The sequence below is a fragment of the Orbicella faveolata genome, unplaced genomic scaffold (assembly GCF_042242905.1).
Source record: "Orbicella faveolata isolate gen_17 unplaced genomic scaffold, um_ofav_v1 contig_48, whole genome shotgun sequence".
Taxonomy (NCBI): domain Eukaryota; kingdom Metazoa; phylum Cnidaria; class Anthozoa; order Scleractinia; family Merulinidae; genus Orbicella; species Orbicella faveolata.
In genome coordinates, this window is record NW_028301578.1 from 2,044,633 (window position 1) to 2,063,328 (window position 18,696).

At 39.4% G+C, this 18,696-nt stretch overlaps 1 protein-coding gene and 4 non-coding genes across 11 annotated transcripts in view; all 5 read right to left on the reverse strand.

Annotated features, from left to right (window-relative positions):
- Window positions 1–835: 835 nt before the first annotated feature.
- Window positions 836–908, reverse strand: Trnar-acg (transfer RNA arginine (anticodon ACG)). Its single transcript has one exon. It is a non-coding gene; the product is annotated as a tRNA-Arg (tRNA).
- A 264-nt stretch (window positions 909–1,172) lies between these two features.
- Trnar-acg (transfer RNA arginine (anticodon ACG)) lies at window positions 1,173–1,246 on the reverse strand. The gene has a single exon. It is a non-coding gene; the product is annotated as a tRNA-Arg (tRNA).
- Window positions 1,247–3,798: 2,552 nt separating this feature from the next.
- LOC149095915 (uncharacterized) overlaps window positions 3,799–18,696 on the reverse strand; it is a 50,237-nt gene continuing 35,339 nt past the window's right edge. For 5 of the 7 annotated variants that reach the window (XM_089281092.1, XM_089281097.1, XM_089281093.1 and 2 more), the window contains exons 2-9: window positions 11,131–11,295; window positions 10,241–10,380; window positions 8,301–8,442; window positions 7,300–7,470; window positions 6,479–6,658; window positions 6,093–6,152; window positions 5,169–5,265; window positions 3,799–4,263 (exon numbers count right to left, since the gene is read on the reverse strand). In XM_089281092.1, coding sequence (XP_089137218.1) covers window positions 4,170–4,263; window positions 5,169–5,265; window positions 6,093–6,152; window positions 6,479–6,658; window positions 7,300–7,470; window positions 8,301–8,442; window positions 10,241–10,380; window positions 11,131–11,295 — 1,049 coding nt within the window. In that variant the 3' untranslated portion in view covers window positions 3,799–4,169. Of the gene's footprint in view, window positions 4,264–5,168; window positions 6,153–6,478; window positions 6,659–7,299; window positions 7,471–8,300; window positions 8,443–10,240; window positions 10,381–11,130; window positions 11,296–14,447; window positions 14,758–18,696 lie in introns of those variants that run through there. The other 2 variants (XM_089281091.1, XM_089281090.1) reach the window with 2 other exon arrangements.
- On the reverse strand, window positions 17,965–18,037 carry Trnar-acg (transfer RNA arginine (anticodon ACG)). The gene has a single exon. It is a non-coding gene; the product is annotated as a tRNA-Arg (tRNA).
- Window positions 18,302–18,374, reverse strand: Trnar-acg (transfer RNA arginine (anticodon ACG)). The gene has a single exon. It is a non-coding gene; the product is annotated as a tRNA-Arg (tRNA).

Genomic DNA, 18,696 nt, shown 5'->3' on the forward strand with positions numbered 1-18,696 from the left:
GACGACATAAGCACAAGCATAAGCATAACAGTAGTGAGGATGCCACCAATACAAGCATAAGCACAAGCAAATTAAAACGAAACAAAAGTTTCTGTTTTTCTTGTGCTTGCTCTTATGCTTATGCCACATGTGACCGCGCTGCTGAAAGCGTAAACATAAGCATAAGCGAAAGCCCGCCATCTTAAAAGCTTGTTTTACTGTATCGAGGTGAGGAGGAGCGGAACCGGAAATAAAGCAATTATCCATTCTGTGCATGCCCACGTGTTTATGCTTGTGTCGTGGGCGTCTTCACTGCCGTTATGCGAATGCGTGGGCTGAACCAGGGTTTACAGAGCAGAATACAGTGCTAAATAACTAAAGCGACAGTATGACATGTCAAAACCCATTAATTAATAGGTCATTAATCTGAATTCTGGCTCTTTATTAGCTCTTTTTTAAGGTGGCTCTGGATGTATCTTACCATTGTTGATCTCAATTTGATAAGGTATAGTGGGTCACCGAGCTCGTTCAAGTTAAAGATACTTAAAGCTACAGTTAAGGTTTTTGTGACCAGAACTGTTATGCCCATGGTAAAATACAGCGTTTAAAAAGAACAATTACATGTTATTTTACATGTTACTTTATTCATTCCTTGAGAATGGCGTCATGAGGTCGCCGATACATGGGAACATTGGATCCTTAGTTTTTAATTGCTTGTGTATTTTTAAAGCATTATTTTAAAATAATGACATGTTCGATGCTATTTAATGAAGACCGATCAAATGCTAAAAAGTTGCTGTGAAGACCCACCAAAGTCTTCTTTCTGGCAGGTGCTGCTCACTGTAGGAGAAAAAATCGACCCCGCCAGGATTCGAACCTGGAATCCCATGATTCGTAGTCAGATGCCTTATCCATTGGGCCACGGGGCCGGACATAGTACAATTAATGTTTTTTTAAATTTATATCTGATGTTAACAATTATTTATACGCTTTGATCACTGAAAAAAGAGACTTTCTCTTTGCACTTTGGCTGAGAGCAGTTATTCAAAACTAAAATGAAGAGCATATTTCTATCCTGGTAAATGCTTAAAAAAAAAAACCAACTATTCGGAAAATAACGACTACACTTGTATTATGAATGACTCGGATATTTCGAGTGCATTTAAATTTTTATACCTGACGGGAAAAAAAGTCGACCCCGCCAGGATTCGAACCTGGAATCCCCTGATTCGTAGTCAGATGCCTTATCCATTGGGCCACGGGGGCCGTACATATTACGATCCGTCACAAACCCAGCAGGTAAAGCGGCTAACTTAGTTTTTATCTGTCTTATGTTAGCAATGGCCCTTTTCGCGGTTAACGTTTTTCATTTGCTTTAAAACAAGATCATTCCAGATCGACTCAGTCAGGAACTTTGCTACACATGCTAGATACGCACATACATGTAATGTTCAAGGTATTAAGTCTGGTTTTAAAAACCACAGGAGAAGGATAAAATATTTTTGAACTATAGCGCGATATAGTTCAAATTCGGCAAATAGAACATTTACAAAATAGAATATAAAGCTGAAGAACGAAAACAAGAGTATAACCAGCCGAAACCCTAAATTAATCGGAAGTTTAATTAGCGCAATACATTGTATATTAATTTATAAACAATTAAGGGGTCTTTGAATCTCTTTTGAAGAACTTTCTAGGCCTTGCTTTAAGTTGTATCGTATCATGCTGATCACAATTCGATAGTGAATACTGGTAAAACAAAGCGTTTGAAAGAACAACTACCTATTTGATGCCATCAATGAAGGCCAATCAACTGGTAAAAGTGGTTGTAAAGACCCACCAAAGAATTAGTTCTGGAAGTTGCTGTACGCTGTTGTGAGCCACCTTAACAATTTATGATAAAATTATTATTAATTCTTGATTCTGTCATGATTAACTGTTTCTATTGGAGAGATCCGACGGCAAAGCGTGAGGTGTGAAAACATGAGCACTCTTCAAGGTCGGCTTCGATTAATATAAACTTAACATTCCAGACGCTGTATAACGTGACATTATTGGAAACAGATTCACCACAAACTTTGCTTTATATGAATTTTTAGACGAATTGTCTCCCTTATCATACGGCAGAGTGAGGTCAAGATTTGTTTGCCTAACATCAACGTGCCAAGGTGAGCTATTTACAGGTACTACTTTTCTATTACTAAAGAAGAATTCCAAAAACGATTATGGATGCCACTTAAATATGCTGTTCAAGTCATCTGCAAAAAGATCTGTGCAAATCAGACTGTGCTGTGTCTTAAAGCAAGAATGACCACAAATGGAACTCTGAATATACATACCCATCTACGAGTATGGAAAGTCACTTCGGTGGTCTTCTTTACCCAGTATAAAGACACTAAAGAGCTTATTCAAAAACAGTGCCAAGGCATATTACACACTGTTAGCTGTGCATGTGGAACAGAAGATGGAAATTAAAAGAACAGACATCAGTTAACCAAGTAACTGTCATTTATGTAGTTAATATATTAAGTAAATAACCCTAATTTACCCTCGGTCACTTTACAAAGCATAAAGGCTAGTGGACTAAGTAATTCAATGTCAGGAACAAATGATTCAAGTCAAACACAACAAGGTTAAAAACCCTAACTGGCAGAAGGCAAACCAGTTGGCTATTTACAAGCTTGGCCAAGGAGTTGAACTTGGGTCTGCCTGAAATACTCAGCCATGCTTATTGTTTTGAGATAATTATGTGATGTGAGCTGCGTAGTCCAAGAACAGTTGGACTGGACATATGATCAATGTGTCATTTGTAAACAACAAGGTACAGTATTTGCAGTATTGCAATTAGCAGAAACTGCCAATAATGTGACCTGCTAGGAACGCTGAGATAGGCCTAAGTTAATTTACTTAGTACCGTGTGAAAGCATGGCGGATGTCCACCACAGTTACTGTAAAAGCTTGCTGTTTACCATTAAAAACATTAGGGGTAAAAAAATGTAAATTTGTGTTGAAATAAGTGATGTCAAGTTGTTTTACTCTATTGAGTGCACACTCACAATGATAACATTACACAAATGACTATTGATCAAGGTTTCTATAGTATCTGCCATATTTGTCAAGGGGCAAAGCCCAAGCTGTCTTGGGGACCACTACATGTCACCTACAAGTAGATGACTAGATCAACTGCTGTAGACTATTGGGTCGACATTTAAGCCCATAACACCTGTTAAAGCAGAGTATGCTTGGTGGGCCCTAATGTTATAGATGAACTTGCCTATTGCTCACTAAGCTGGCACAATTCAAATAAACTTACAAGCTACATACAGGCAGCAAATGACTCAAAACGTAATGACAGCCCTGCATAACACTCTGCACTATCTGAGATTGTCTCACTAGTTTTTTTCATACAATTTGAGTGTGTTTGCATCCCGATTTCAACACTCACGTATTCGGGCATTGCGTAAATTTTTCGGATCGCCAGTCCGAAGGTGCCCGTATGCCTATGCACAACATAAAGGTGAGAAAAAACTTTCATGCCCCAAAAAATTGCCCACCCACACCCTACACCCTTCAAAAATAACGGTCCAAAGCACCTACCTCGTGTTTTCCTTAACGCGTATCCGATGCATTCCCTGTCGTTCCTCTATATGTACGTTATAACGTGTGCTCTCTGTGCGTTTTTGTTTTTGTGTTTACATTACATAGAAATCAATAATCATGTTTTAGAGATTTGAAATCCCATTTGATGTTCAACTGCATGTTAGAGACTATATTTCATCGTACGTGTTGATTTTATACAAGAGAATAAGGACTAAACACTCAGTATTTACTTTTTTTATTCATGAACATTCTTAAATAACTTAACATAAACTACGTCTGTTCACGTATAATTAAGCTAAATAACATATGAACCTGAGTAACAAAACTGAAGACAACGACGGTATTTTCTAGTTAAAATTGAACTCCGCTAACTCGAACTCTAAAGGGAGACAAAAAATCATTCGAGATGTAACCGATAGTAAGTGACTAAAAAAGTATATGCAAGGGAAAATTATTTGAGACGAATTAGTTGTGAGGTCCAAGCAACCAAGTTCGATATAACGAGGTTCTATTGAAATTTTAATACAAAATCGCCCATTTGAGCATTGTCAACTCGGTTATCTCGGAAAAGTTCTTTTGCTGTTTCTACGTCAAACTTTAGCCAAATTCACACTTGTCGTTGCAATTTCTTCATGATGATTTGCCATCCTGTCGTTGCTCTTGTTCTCTATGGAATTGTTGATCCTAAAATAGAGATAAAGTTAGACAAAATTGTTCTTCAATTTTACTGGGGAAAAAGGAGATACCTATAAAAATTTTCCGGAATTTTCAGAAAAGAGGATAACCTTCCGAGGTAAACCGACATTTTTTGGGAATTTTCTTACAGAGAATTTCCGTTCCAGTTGACTTTCTTCCCGAAATTTCCGGAATTTTCGTTCGGTTAAATGGTTCGCTTTTCGGAAATTCAACAATTTCCAGATTTCTTGGAAACCGTACCAGAAGATTTCCCTACCCATTTGTTCCCGTTTCGAAATTTTCGGATTTTTTGGTTGAATGGCTAAAACATTGGTTCATGCTTTTGGCTGGGCGTCTATCAAGTTATCGACGCTCAAGTTTGACAGCACTGCCAGACTAGAAGCTAGAGATGCAATTTTGTTCCCAGGACTTCTTCCCATTTCTATATGAAAATCCCTGGGAACTAGATTGTGGCGATGCCTAGTCTTAATACCCTGTACCTCTCATGCATTTCAAACTCCTACGTCCATCCATAACTCGATAGACCCAAGTTAGACATGAAACAATTTTTAACATATACAATTCGAGGAACAACTGCCGTTATTGGCAAATCTTTGTTGATGCATTCGAGAAAAGTCTGCAGTTTTAATAATTCAATCAAAAAATTTCACACGCGATCGAGATTCCTCCAAAGTTTCGTCCGCGGGGGCGGTCTGTCTTAAATAAAGTTGTAGGAAAGTAGTTAAACGATTTTTTTTTTCTTTTATCAGCGTACTTGTTCAGTTTTACATTTAAAACTGTAACCAAAGAAAGCACTGGTAAAAATATAGGAAAAATGCATAAATTTACAGCCATATCAGAACGGTCCTTGAGTACGCTATATAACTGAACTCTTTTTCATCTCTGACCCTTACCTGTTGTGTTCATATCTCTTGTGTGTCACACAGATTATAGCCACTGAAATGACGATAACAAGCACCAAAGCCACCGCTAACAGCAACATAGAAATAACTAAAGCAAAAAAAAAAAAAAAAAAAACAGCAGTTAAGACTCGATTACACATGGTTAGGTCGGCTCGTGCCAATCCACCATAGGAGGACGGATGACGGCTGTACATTCTACCAAAATGCCTTGCGAACCTAACACAGCCTACAGGGCACAAAGAAAGCCCAATTTTTACAATATTTGTCCCTGTACTAAGGACATTGAGTAGCTTAGTTTTGAAGATTTTATAACGTTTCTGCACGTTTTTACGAACGTTGTTAAGGGTTTTCGTGCGCTAAGAGCTATGGGTAAATGTACCAGTCGCCATCTTTTTTCCTACGGAGGATTGTTACCGCGCATCTTTACTGCACACGCAATTCGTATCGCAACGTCACATTACGTTGTACAACAAGCGCGCGCTAAGGAAGACATCTGGAGGGGCAAGTTATTATGTGTTCTTTGCCAAGGCCTATTCTACCTCGAGGAACGACATCAACTACAAAAGGTTACTTCGTGGACTTAGTTGTGTTGAATTGAGTACGTATACCTGATCTTAATTTTACCAATGCAGCTTCTTCAATTCCTGGCAGTCGACGTGTGTTAAGATCGTCTCAAAATAGCAAAAGCTTGTAAAAACGCAAGGTCTTCAATGAGCCTTACTTCAAAACGAACGAGCACGCCGACGACCCCCCATATTTTTTTCTTTTCAGCCAAAGTTGATCTTTGCCTTACTGCGCATGCACGGCAAGTTAAAAAAAAATTATATGTACGTAGGAACATTTTGGCCGCGAACGTTCTTAATAAAAAAATTGTTTGAAATCTGCTACGCCTGCGAATAAAGCTATGTAACTTACAGTATTTATTTTCGTCTTTCCCGTCGTCTGATGAGCGTGCTACGGTGTCGGCAGGGTCCCCTAGAAAATTAACATCGAAACATTAACATATTCTTCCTGTATAACTACCAACTATGGCAAAAGAAACGAGAATTTCTATTTATAGAAAAAAATATCCCGTCGCGGTTATTTCCCCTTTTGATAGACTACCAGTAAATTGTACTATATCTTAGGCTACAATTTTGAGTGGCTTTCAAATCAGCTGTCAGAATGAGCGTTTGCAAACAGCCATCTGACATTGATGACATGGGAGAAGCATAAGGTATTTTCTGCTAAATATTTGGCTAATATGCCATTTCAATCACTCAACAACTCTGCCAAGAAAAGCTAAAAAAAGCAACATTTACCTTGCGGATTACAATCTACTGTGAAGCAGGTTCGAACGTCTACGGAAGAACTGCTCTCACAAAGTTTCCCGCCATGCATAGGGGATGGATTAGTGCAAGTTCGTTGGCGTGACTCGAATCCAGTCCCACAGGAGACACTGCATCGAGTCCAGTTCGACCAGTTAGAAAAACCGCCATCAACTATCAATAAAATGAGAAAGTAATGTAAAACAAGAAGCCTTCACACTGAACTAGCGGGTACTTCGTTGCTGAGCGAAAACTTTATGTAACGTTGCACCGTATTATAATATTCATTTAATATTTATTTACGGTACCCGGAATAGCTCTGCATGTCCAAACCACCGCCCCACCAAAACGAGATGATAAAAGTCTTTTCTTTCGTACTTAACAACAACAAAAAAAGAGATAGCTTTTAAACAGACTGGCGTCTTGTAGTGTCTAACCCAAGAATTTTGGCTTTGTTAAATAATGATCAACAATATATTTTGTTCAGAATGGCACATCCATTATCCTACGTATACGGGGTATTGAGTATTGAGTATTGGGTACCGACAATTAAGTGTTGGTACGTAAGATAATAGTTGCGCCATTGCATTTTAAATAGCTTTTCGCGAGTATGCAATGTAGTCTCCAGTGAATTGAGAGGCCCTGTCCTAATCAGAGTGCGACCTCAAAACAATGCGGTTTTCTCCTGGTTTCTCACGGGCATCAGCCGTATACCAAGCGCATTTTCATAAGCAAGCTAGAGAGTACGTAACCTCGTACGCGCAATTTCTTTAACACATATGAAAGGAATATGAGAGTAAGGGTGGAATACGCACCTGGGCATGATGTTCCTACACACTCCTTGATCTGGATTGATTCTCCGATGCAGTCTTTACCGCCATTAGCCGGAGCAGGATCAGAACACGTTCTGTAGCGAACGCTGGTCCCTTTACCACATGAACTGGAACAATAAGTCCAATTTGACCAGGGAGTATAGCCTCCATCCACTAAGAAAAATCGTTAACAGTTGATCATTTGCCACAAAAATATTAATCTTGTGCTCGATAAAACAAACGTAGTTAAGAAAAACATTTAAACCGGCAATGATTACGTCTCTTAGGCCCCATCCACACTGCGTCGGAGAAATTGGAAAACGCAGCTTTTTTCCTACGGTTGGGCCTTTCGTCCACACTAATCCGTTAAGTAAACGGAGCTTTGAGAAAACCCGCTCTTCAAGCAAGAAGAATTTGAAAAGGCCAGGCTTCCCGTTTTATTAAACGGAGGTTTTCGAAAAAGGTGACGTCACAATAATCTGATTTCCCTGCCCGAGGTCAAATCCAAAATGGCCGGTTATTGTTGCGTTTTTAAATGTCTCTGGCGTAGTGTTAACGAAAAACATTTGACGCGCTTTCAAATCGGGAGAGTGAAAACGCCGTTTCCAAATTTCCCCGACGTAGTCTGGACGGAGCCTTATATTAAACAATGGTTGCACCTACTAGTTCTAAACTTGTCAGAATTACCACGCGCTTTATCGAATGATTGCCAGTAAAACCTTAATCAATAGGTTGATTTGCATTCCTAGAATCTTCATCGTTTTGACGCGTTTAATAGCCCTTTTCACGGTTACCTTTGCTCATTTGCATTACAATAAAATCTAGCATGTATGTGAGGCAATTTCGGGCTATTTTGTAGTTTTAGCCCGAAATTGCTCCGCATCCACGTTGGATTACATTGTAATGCAAATGAGAAAAATTAACCGTGAAAAGGGCTATTGCACGACCATCCATTACAAATATATAGTAAGTTTCATTTGCTATCGATTCGCATATATACATACCTGGTACACATCCATATAACTCTATCCTCATGCAGATATGACCATTCCATTCAGAAGGATAAAATATTACAGTTTGCATCTTGGTTCCGTTAAGTGGAAAGTACACAATTTCATCTCCATCTAATGGCGTCGGTCGAAATACCTAGAATAGAAAAAATTAACACACACCTTTTCAGCGAGCGGTGTGAAACTTTTCATTTAGTGATGGTTTCTATATTCTCGTTATCCGTGTGCTAATTATCATTTCGGTGAATACTTCGTGATCAGGCAGCGGACGAGGTAGTCTGCGAGCAGGCTATCATCGTTGGCGGCACGAGCAAAGCCGTCGGCGAACGAAGAAAACGTAGTCGGCGAGCGAAGCGAGCCGGTGAGAGTGAAAGCCTTTAATGACGATGTTGTTTTCTGAATGCAGCTCCTCGGAAGGTGCCAAGATTTTGACAACTCGCTAGCTAGATGTGTCCAATAATTAGCCAATAGAAACTGAGAAAAACATGCATCAACAAATATGACAGCAAACTGCACGAGGAGACTTTTAGTTCTTTTAGCTCTAGTTATGCAAATAATACTTGTGTTTTGCCGCTGGCAACGTTAGACAAATCTTTGACATTTTTAATCGCGGCACAATCTAAGCCAAGTGATTTTCTCTCATTTATCTGATCCTGAATTATGCTGGTTAGCATAAGTCACTAACACTACAGTATCTGAAGATTGTACATGGCGAACTTTCTTGATCGTCATTGCAGTTGCAAACAGTTGAAATATAAACCTTTTACCGCATCCAGTTGGCATAACCGAAAAAAAAAATCCCTTCCCTCTAAAAGACAATTCACAGCTTTACCATGTTCCTGTTTTAGATCGACCACGATATTTGCTTCGAAGAAAAGTTTTTAAAAGAGCTTTCAGGACAAATCCCACACTTGGATTCCTACATGGACGCCACGTTTGTGTTTGATAATCGCTGCTGGTTTTGGTCATATTAATAGGACCTGTCATTTTTCACCAATCAGAATGCTGCGTTCGTGGGCGAACGCGCTGTATTGGGAAAACAGTATGTGCCTTTCGTGCAGGCTCTCATTTTTTTTACCAGGCCCCTCACCGGCTTGCTTCGCTCGCTGACTCATCTCTCGCGACTTTGCTCATGAACTTTGCTTCCGCTGCAACGCACGAGAACGTGCTCGCAGGCTGAAATAACACAACCTAAACAGACCCTACAAACGTGTACGCATTGCGGACCATGTTTCCATTGTACAAAATGACAGTCTATACAGCCAATACAGATACGTGGAGCTCCAGAATTCGAAAGCTATGCGAATGAAGAATGAAGCAGCGAAGCTCTACTCACGTTCGTGTTTTAGGGTGCGTTCCTTTGGGGTGATCTGGATCAGGATTAGTGATTCGTGATCACTCAGATCATGGTACATCAAAGGAACCGATGAATCCACTCTGGTCACGGATTTATCGGTGTCTTTTATGCACCATGATCCAAGTGATCTCGGATCACTAATCCTAATTCAGATCACCCCAAAGCAATGCATTATACTCGAAGACGACACAGATACGCACATGCATGTAAACCTGCAAATAACACTTGCACACATTGCGGACATACTAAGTGTTTTTTTTTTTTTTTTTTAAAGATTCTAGTCGTCTTGATGTTAAAGTTGCTTTTGTTCAGTAGTTGAATTGCTGAAAGTCACCACTGTTGTAATTCGCTTAGAGATATAACACGAACTTAATCCACCGTCATTCAGCTAAGCAACAATTTTTGTTTAAAGGAATACCCAGTTCTAAAATAGAAGTCAAAGTTCTTCTACAGATTGTTTAAACACTCCACGCAGACATTATTTTGTCACGACGTCTTACGTGACGTGACAACGTACTGCGCGACGAGTCATGATCAGAAAAATTCTTTGCGTAATCAGTGACAGATTTTCAAGTACCTTTTGATTTTGATCCGTAGGGTAAATTTGCGGCGAGTTCTGATCAGCGTCAGATTTGTACCCCATTTTAAACTTGGTTACAAACTGATTGGTAGAACTTCTTCCTTGAAGCTCAAATCCTGAGAGGTTGGCTGGCTGGTCTGTTTACGAAAAAAAAATATCAGCATAAAGTCGCAAAAAAATAAAACACTTGTCAAAACGCACTGTTGCGCACAATGTTTGTTTTATGCCTTTCGTTTACAGAATTGTTCAAACTGGATCGTGCTCATGGATCGTGCTCATGCTCAAGTTAGATTGTGCTCATGTCTCCACCAAATGCAACGTGTGCACTTACTTTGGGCACAAAGTTGCCAAGGCAGAATCGTTTTCTACTTATTCTACAACATTTCGCGGATGAAAGGTCTAACCTCGAGAATCCTCGCTCTTTTCACGCAAGAGCCCCTTCCGAGTACGAAATGCCGTAGAGAGTGGCGACTTCGGCTGAAAATGGTGAACGCTGTGATTCATATAATGCTGTGGCGAGTGCCCGAAGGTTATGATGTTTCTGGTTGGTTAGGAATCTTTCTAGTGTCTCTGAGTGGGATAAGCTTCTCTATCACAGGGTTACTTTATTATTAAATTTGACCTTTAATAGATGGAAAAAGACTCTATGAGAGAGTTAAGTGTCTCTCCCAAGAACACAACACAATAACCCTAGACAGGGCCCGTACCCAGACCGTTCGATCCAGAGTCCAGCTCAGGCCCACCCCTTCCATCAATTCGTTCATAACAGCAATTACAAGAGAGAACACAAATTATTTTCGGACTACAAACGTAGTTATTGTTTCTGCAATGGTTCACAACTAACCATTAAGTCCTACAAGACAAGTACATACTTCTAGTGTTCTCACCTAAAATGACAGCTAAATACTGTGCTGTGTTGAGAGCATTGGAGCACCAAGCATTGGAACTGTTGAGCACAGCATGATCTTCATCAAAACTGGAGTTTAGCGACGAGGTCACCCTGATCTCGCTTCCAACGACGGAATCTGTGAGTAGGGCTCCACATCCAGGACCTTTAGTAGTGGACCCCAAAATAATAATGTTTAAAAATAGTCACACTATTCATGAGATCAATCGATCAATCAACCAATCAATCAACAAATCAATCAATCAGTCAATCAATCAATCGACAGATCGATCGACCGACCGACCAATCGATCAATCGATCAATAGATCAATCGATCAATAAATCAATCAATCAATCAACCAATTAATCAATCAATTGATCAATCAGTCAATCAAACAGCCTTTATTCAAAGTGGGTGACACTTAATAGTTATAAAATTAATGAAGTAGTAGCCATCTTGAAAAAAGCCAAGTAAAAGAAAAAAACATTTACAATTAAAACTAGATATGATTAAAAAGTTCTTAAAAATCAAGAGGAAGAAAAAAGGAGCAAACAATATGTACGATTAAGATTGAAAAAGCTAAGCTAAACTAAAGCTAAAAATAAGATCTTGCTATGTAACTTACTGGCGATCTAAAATAATCATCTAGGAAAGGATTTAACATCCCACCCTTTAAAATGCTTGTACGATACATTCTTTAGAGTATTTACAGATATTAACAGAGATGAAATTACCACAACATCCATCTCAGTGCCTTATAAAAAGTAGTTATATAAACATAGTTATATAAACTTAATTTAGATTCTAGTTCTAATTGGTACACATAGCATTCGGTGCATAGCATACGGCATTCAGAGTGCGTTTTTAGCTGTAATTAAACGATAATTGAGAAATAGACACTTACTTCTTTTCTTAACCGTTACACACTTTTTAACTCTACGCAGTCTTCATTAACCATACTTGCCTTCCCCATCCAGCCATACCATATTTTTATAGGTTTTAGTAGTTTGAAGGTATGGAAACAATGGGTGCAACTGCCAACCTCCCCTTCCTCTCTCCCCTTTCCCACCTACCCCGGGATGGAATGCTAGTCCATACCGTATCGCTTGCTATTTCATCAGAATTTTTTACGAGCCTCACAATACTTCGCCAGATATTATTGAAAATGAAATAAATTACATGGCATTGCTATTCAATGTTGCAGAAACCCTTTTCCACTTTTGCAACGTAATAAAATCCACCAAAACATTGCGCCTAATTTCATACCACAGGTCAGCCATATCGTGAAAGTTGGTTATCCAATCTCTAAGTCACAACAATCTGTTCCTTCTTTCGGCGACTTTTACTCTCTGAGGGCATAAGTTCTAAACGGCTACGGATTGTTTGCCTGCTTAATCCCTCGGTTGGCGTCCCCAGTTTGGTTACTTCAAGTAGTATATCAAACAGTCGAGACAGTGTATCCTCGGAATATGCGAACACCGAGAACACAGTTGAAAATGCGACGCGCAGCGGAGTATTTTTGACGAAATTCGAGGTGTCTGGATAGCCGATGAAACACTGTCTCGACTGTTTGATATATCTTCAATCGTCAAAGTCTATGCTAATTAAGACCGGGTGTCGAAACCACCGTCACGGTCATGATTAATGAGTTTGACAAGTAGTTAGCAAGACAACTTGGGTGCAGCGTTGTCGACGTTCCTTGTAAATGTCGCACGCACTTTTGCCACGAGATTAGAGGGTTAATACTATACCACGACAAGTATAACATCAAGAAAATTCTTGAACGCCTTTTATTAAAAATAGTCTAGCCTGGGTTAGTAAGTACCCCCGAGGCAGTACAAAATAATTAATAAACGACAAACGACGTAAACTTTAAAATATATAAACAATGAAATACCTCCTAGGTGCATCTAATTAATGGCGTAAGTCTTGCTGCTGGAACATCGTAAAAAACTCGAGTGTATATTTTAAAATAAATCGTTAATTAGCCCTTTCTAGCTCCAGATATTAACCTTATAAGATCGGAAACTCTTGAATGGTGATGCACGAATGTTAAAGGAAGCGTTTCGACAACAGTGAACTAAGATAGGAAGACCATCAGAATTGATAATGGTTGGATAGGAGACAGAACTTTATGTCTATCTCAGGCGCCCTAAAGAAACGATTACAGCCACGCCTGTAAACGAGTGTACCTCGCGTGTCTCTTCAGTTTCAGCACTGCAGTCTAAAATAAGCATTGTTAAGACCGGGATTTATCTCGATAAGTCTCGGTGCTAATATTGGATTGTCTGAAGTATGTCACACATTTCCTGCGACAAAAGCTGTTAGAAAGCAAAGTTAACAACAAGTCTACTGTATTTAATTGTGGTTGACATCAGAGATATTTTACGGATTGTGCAAAATTGGAGAATTAGGGCATTAAGCACAGTTGAACTTGGTTGACGTAAAGTTCTGTTACTAACCAACAAAAGAGTATAAACAAGATTATAAATTTTCCCTTGTAAATCTTGCAAAAAATCTCATAATTCTGTTAAATCTAGAATCCCCTTGGTGATGTGTTGTGAAAAATGCTGCCGCGATTATCAGTTTTGTCGTTTTAGTGAAAGGTCCTTCAAGATGCTTTTTTTTTACAATAGTTAGCTCCTGCTGTGTCGCAATACGTCCCTTACCGTGTCGAACAAGTCGACCTTTATTCTGGGCTCTCAATCAAAACTGTAATATAATGGCATCCACAAACGCCAATTGGAAATAATTTCGAAGTACAATTATGCTAAAACGATAATGTGGGTCAAAGCAGCAAGGTTAGCCAAGAAATTTAAAAGATGTGACAGCAGAATATTGCACTGTAGGCTAATCAGGCTATTGAAAAATTTTCCTGAAAAGAAAATCAATTGCTATTGATATGAAACCTTGAACGAGTTCACTAAGGCGCGAAATTGTTTTGCAAATACGGGCATTTGTCGCCCAAATAGGCGTTTCGGTTTATAAAACTGTCTGAGCTGCTGAAAGCGCTCGTATTTTGCTTAGTGCATCAATGTTAATGAACCATGCATGCAAAATGATCTCACTGCACGAATACCGATGTTATTTAACCGTTGGTATTGCACGTCAAGACCAGATAAAAATAAGCGTCCTATTCGGCACAAGTTCAACCAAGCACCGTAAATAATGGAAAACTATTAAAACCCAGCGGAATAAAGAAAAAAAAAAAAAAAGAAAAGAAAAACTGGCTATTGCTGATAACATCGCAAAGTTAATTGTTAAGATTCATTGTTATTATTGCGTATTGACCAAGAAAGTGAATTAAAGATATTTACCTTCTGGATGAGCAATAACATGTCCTTTTATGGTTAAAGCAAAGCCGATAAATGCGTATATACTCGCCTCTGACAGCATCATTGCGGCCTATAAGAATTTTGCAACGGACATATGTCGTTCAGACGCTGGTCAGTGATATTTTGTCCACCGATATGTTTCGTCAACTTAGCCATGCGTGATGACTTGTGAATGCATTTAAATGGTTTACGTCATTTCCAGGATACGTTTTTGCACGTTTTGGTACCGAAAGAAAAAAGAAAATTAGCAAGCTTTGGTTAAAAGATAGGCGTATTGAAACGAAAAAAAAAAAAAAAATGGGTCCTTATGGGCCTAACTCTGTTGAAAAATTTCACTCCTTGATCGACTCTGGGATGTTGTCAGACTCGCTAACTGTAACATACATTTAATCACCGTGCCCCTAAGAAAATTTAGGGACCGTTCATTTTTTATAAGGTAGGGGGGGCTGGTGGGATTTGGAGGGGGGGGCCATGCGAAAGAAAATGGCTTTCGAGGGGGGGCCATCCCAAAAAAATAAGGGAAAAGGGGGGTCACGTGAAATATTTTAGTAAAACTTTAAAATGACATAATGTTTGAATATCAAAAAAATTGCTATAGAATAAACATAGAAGGCAGGATACAAATTTATTACAAACTTTCCTTCTGCTTTAAAAAAACGGTTAGCGACAAAAAGCATTTGTAGCTACTGAAAAGAAGTATTTAACACTGTTATTTTCGAATGCAACTTTCACTGGCACTCATCTTCATCTCCGCTGTCGTCGAGTTCTTCGTCGCCGCTTGTGCTGCTATGGGAGTCTCTTTCACCAATGCTGCAAGAAGCAGCACTGCTTTCCGTCAGAGTGTACTCTTCAGGGTACATGAAGGTGTAAACATAATCTCTGACTTCCCGCTCAAGGTTGGTGGTGATTCTGCTTCTTGCAGCATTAGTGAAATAATTCCCTTCCAAGAGCTGTGCGATGTATGGCCCATCTCTTCTAAATATCGACGTGGCAACATCCTCAACTTTAAGACACTCTACCGGAACGGCCGTTCTAGGAGGGTACACAAGGCATTGTGGAAGATCATTTCCTAGCGGGTTTCCAACACAGATTCCATAAACTCGTTGGACGTTGTTTTCAGTCCGCTTCCTCTTTCTTTCATTTGACTTTCTGCGGTTTTCTTTTTTCCTTCTCCTTTTGTTGATGTGCTGTTTGAGTATGCCTTTGAATATGCTGTTATAATTGCTCTTCTTATTTTCTAGTGCTTCCATGTCCTGCGTGACCTTCGTCAACTTAGCTTCTGTACATTTGATCTGTTTTACATTAAAACTGTGGGCAAATTCTTCGCCCTGCTTTAAAGCAAGCCCATTGAACTGAAAGAGTGTGGAATCGTGTTCCTTTACATCTTTCAATATGACATTCAACTTTTCCACCATTGCTCTGTGCTCTTTGATGGAGAAGTTCAGTTTTCTTCCATCACTGGGCTTCAACTGGTACCCTTGCATGGAAAACTCACTCGCCCTTTCTGAACAGCCATCCGCACCTAGAAAAATTGCTTCTTTTGCTTGTAAGATGTCAAACTGCCTGGATCGTTCAGCTGTAAACCTTTTCTTAAACGACTCGTCGCTTTGGCCATTATTGCGCATTTTGAAATGAGCCTCTTTCATGATGCTCATGTAGTAATGCGCTCTTTCCCCGATTGGATTAACAATATAAAGAAGAACGAGCATGGAAGTGGCAGGCTGGTTTTATCTGACCCAGAGAGCGTTGCTCTATTTGCAGATAAGTTTATTGTCAAATCGAAGTTTGTGGTGGATTATCTTCAGCATCTTGAAGTGCTGGAATTTAAAAGGAAAAAGAGAGCAGAAGAAAAGGCAAAGTTAAGTAGGGAGGAGGATTATCCTTGGACTGAGTTGTGCGAAGATCTAACCAAGCTTAAAAAGCTACGTGTTCCAGAACTAAACAAGTACTCAAACCACCACGGGCTGAAGCAGCATTTGAAAAGCAGCAAGAGTGAGAAAGTAAAGGCAATTGTAAGACATTCATGCTTGCAGCAGAAGAGTCCTCTCAGAGCTGGCCAACCAACACTGAGAAATGCCAGGACATTGACACAAAATGACAACAGGGCAAGTGCTGACAGCAGTGAAACGGATGAAAGTGACAATGATGAGTATGACAGTGATGCCATTGACTCTGGGGGAGAAGATGACTCAAGTGACGTCACTCTTGCATTCATCAATTCAGATGAGGAAGATGCCAATTAGAGGCCAAGTGCCACACGCTCAGGGCGAGCCATAACTAGGAGATCCGAAATTGACTTCTCTTTCCTTTGATTTGTTTTTTAAACAACAGCTCTCTGTCGTAAAGAGATTGTAAATATTGTCTTCATAGTGAGCACAATAACGTGAAGTAGGGGGATAAAAGAGAAATATTAAAAAAGTTGAAATCTAAATATTGTTTGTTCAATTTTTTTTTTTGGGGGGGGGGGGGGGTCATCCCAAAAAATGTCCGCTATAAGGGGAGGCCATGTGAAAAAATTGGTAAGCTGAGGGGGCGTCATGCGATTTTTAAATGGTGCTTCCCAAATCCCACCAGCCCCCCCTCCCTCATAAAAAATGAACGGTCCCTTATAAGATATTTTTAGATATAACACGACTATTCTAAAAGCAGCAAATAGAACTAAGCCTGGTTTTCACTGCGACATAAGCACAAGCATAAGCATAACAGTAGTGAGGATGCCACCAATACAAGCATAAGCACAAGCAAATTAAAACAAAACAAAAGTTTCTGTTTTTCTTGTGCTTGCTCTTATGCTTATGTCACATTTGACCGCGCTGCTGAAAGCATAAACATAAGCATAAGCGAGAACCCGCCATCTTGTTTTACTGTATCGAGGTGAGGAGGAGCGGAACCAAAAATAAAGCAATTATCCATTCTGTGCATGCCCACGTGGTTACGCTTGTGTCGTGGGCGTCTTGACTGCCGTTATGAGAATGCGTGGGCTGAACCAGGGTTTACAGAGCAGAATACAGTGCTAAATAACTAAAGCGACAGTATGACATATCAAAACCCATTAATTAATGGGTCATTAATCTGAATTCTGGCTCTTTATTAGCTCTTTTTTAAGGTGGCTCTGGATGTATCTTACCATTGTTGATCTCAATTTGATAAGGAATAATGGATCACCGAGCTTGTTCAAGTTAGATACTTGAAGCTAGAATTAAGGTTTTTGTGACCAGAACTGTTATGCCCATGGTAAAATACAGCGTTTAAAAAGAACAATTACATGTCATTTTACATGTTACTTTATTCATTCCTTGATAATGGCGTCATGAGGTCGCCGATACATGGGAACATTGGATCCTTAGATTTTAATTGCTTGTGTATTTTTAAAGCATTATTTTAAAATAATGACATGTTCGATGCTATTTAATGAAGACCGATCAAATGGTAAACAGTGGCTGTTAAGACCCACAAAGTCTTATTTCTGGAAGGTACTGCTCACTGTAAGAAAAATAATCGACCCCGCCAGGATTCGAACCTGGAATCCCCTGATTCGTAGTCAGATGCCTTATCCATTGGGCCACGGGGCCGGACATGGTACAGTTGTTGTTTTTTTAAATTTATATCTGATGTTAACAATTGTTTATACCCTTTGATCACTGAAAAAAGAGACTTTCTCTTTGCTCTTTGGCTGAGAGCAGTTATTCAAAACTGAAATGAAGAGCATATTTTCATCCCGGTTAATGCTTAAAAAGAAAAACCAACTATTCGGAAAATAACGACTACACTTGTGTTATGAATGACTCGGACATTTTAAGTGCATTTAAATTTTTATATCTGACGGGAAAAAAAATCGACCCCGCTAGGATTCGAACCTGGAATCTCCTGATTCGTAGTCAGATGCCTTATCCATTGGGCCACGGGGCCGGACATATTATGGTCCGTCACAAACCCAGCAGGTAAAGCGGCTAACTTAGTTTTCGTTTTTTTTAATTTAGCAATGGCCCTTTTTGCGGTTAACGTTTTTCATTTGCTTTAACAACAAGATCATTCCAGATCGACTCAGTCAGGAACGTTGCTAGACATGCTAGATACGCACATACATGTAATGTTCAAGGTATTAAGTCTGGTTTTAAAAACCACAGGAAAAGGATAAAATATTTTTGAACCTTAGCACGATATATTTCAAATCTGGCAAATAGGACATTTACAAAATATAATATAATGCTACAGAAGCATAGCAAGAGTA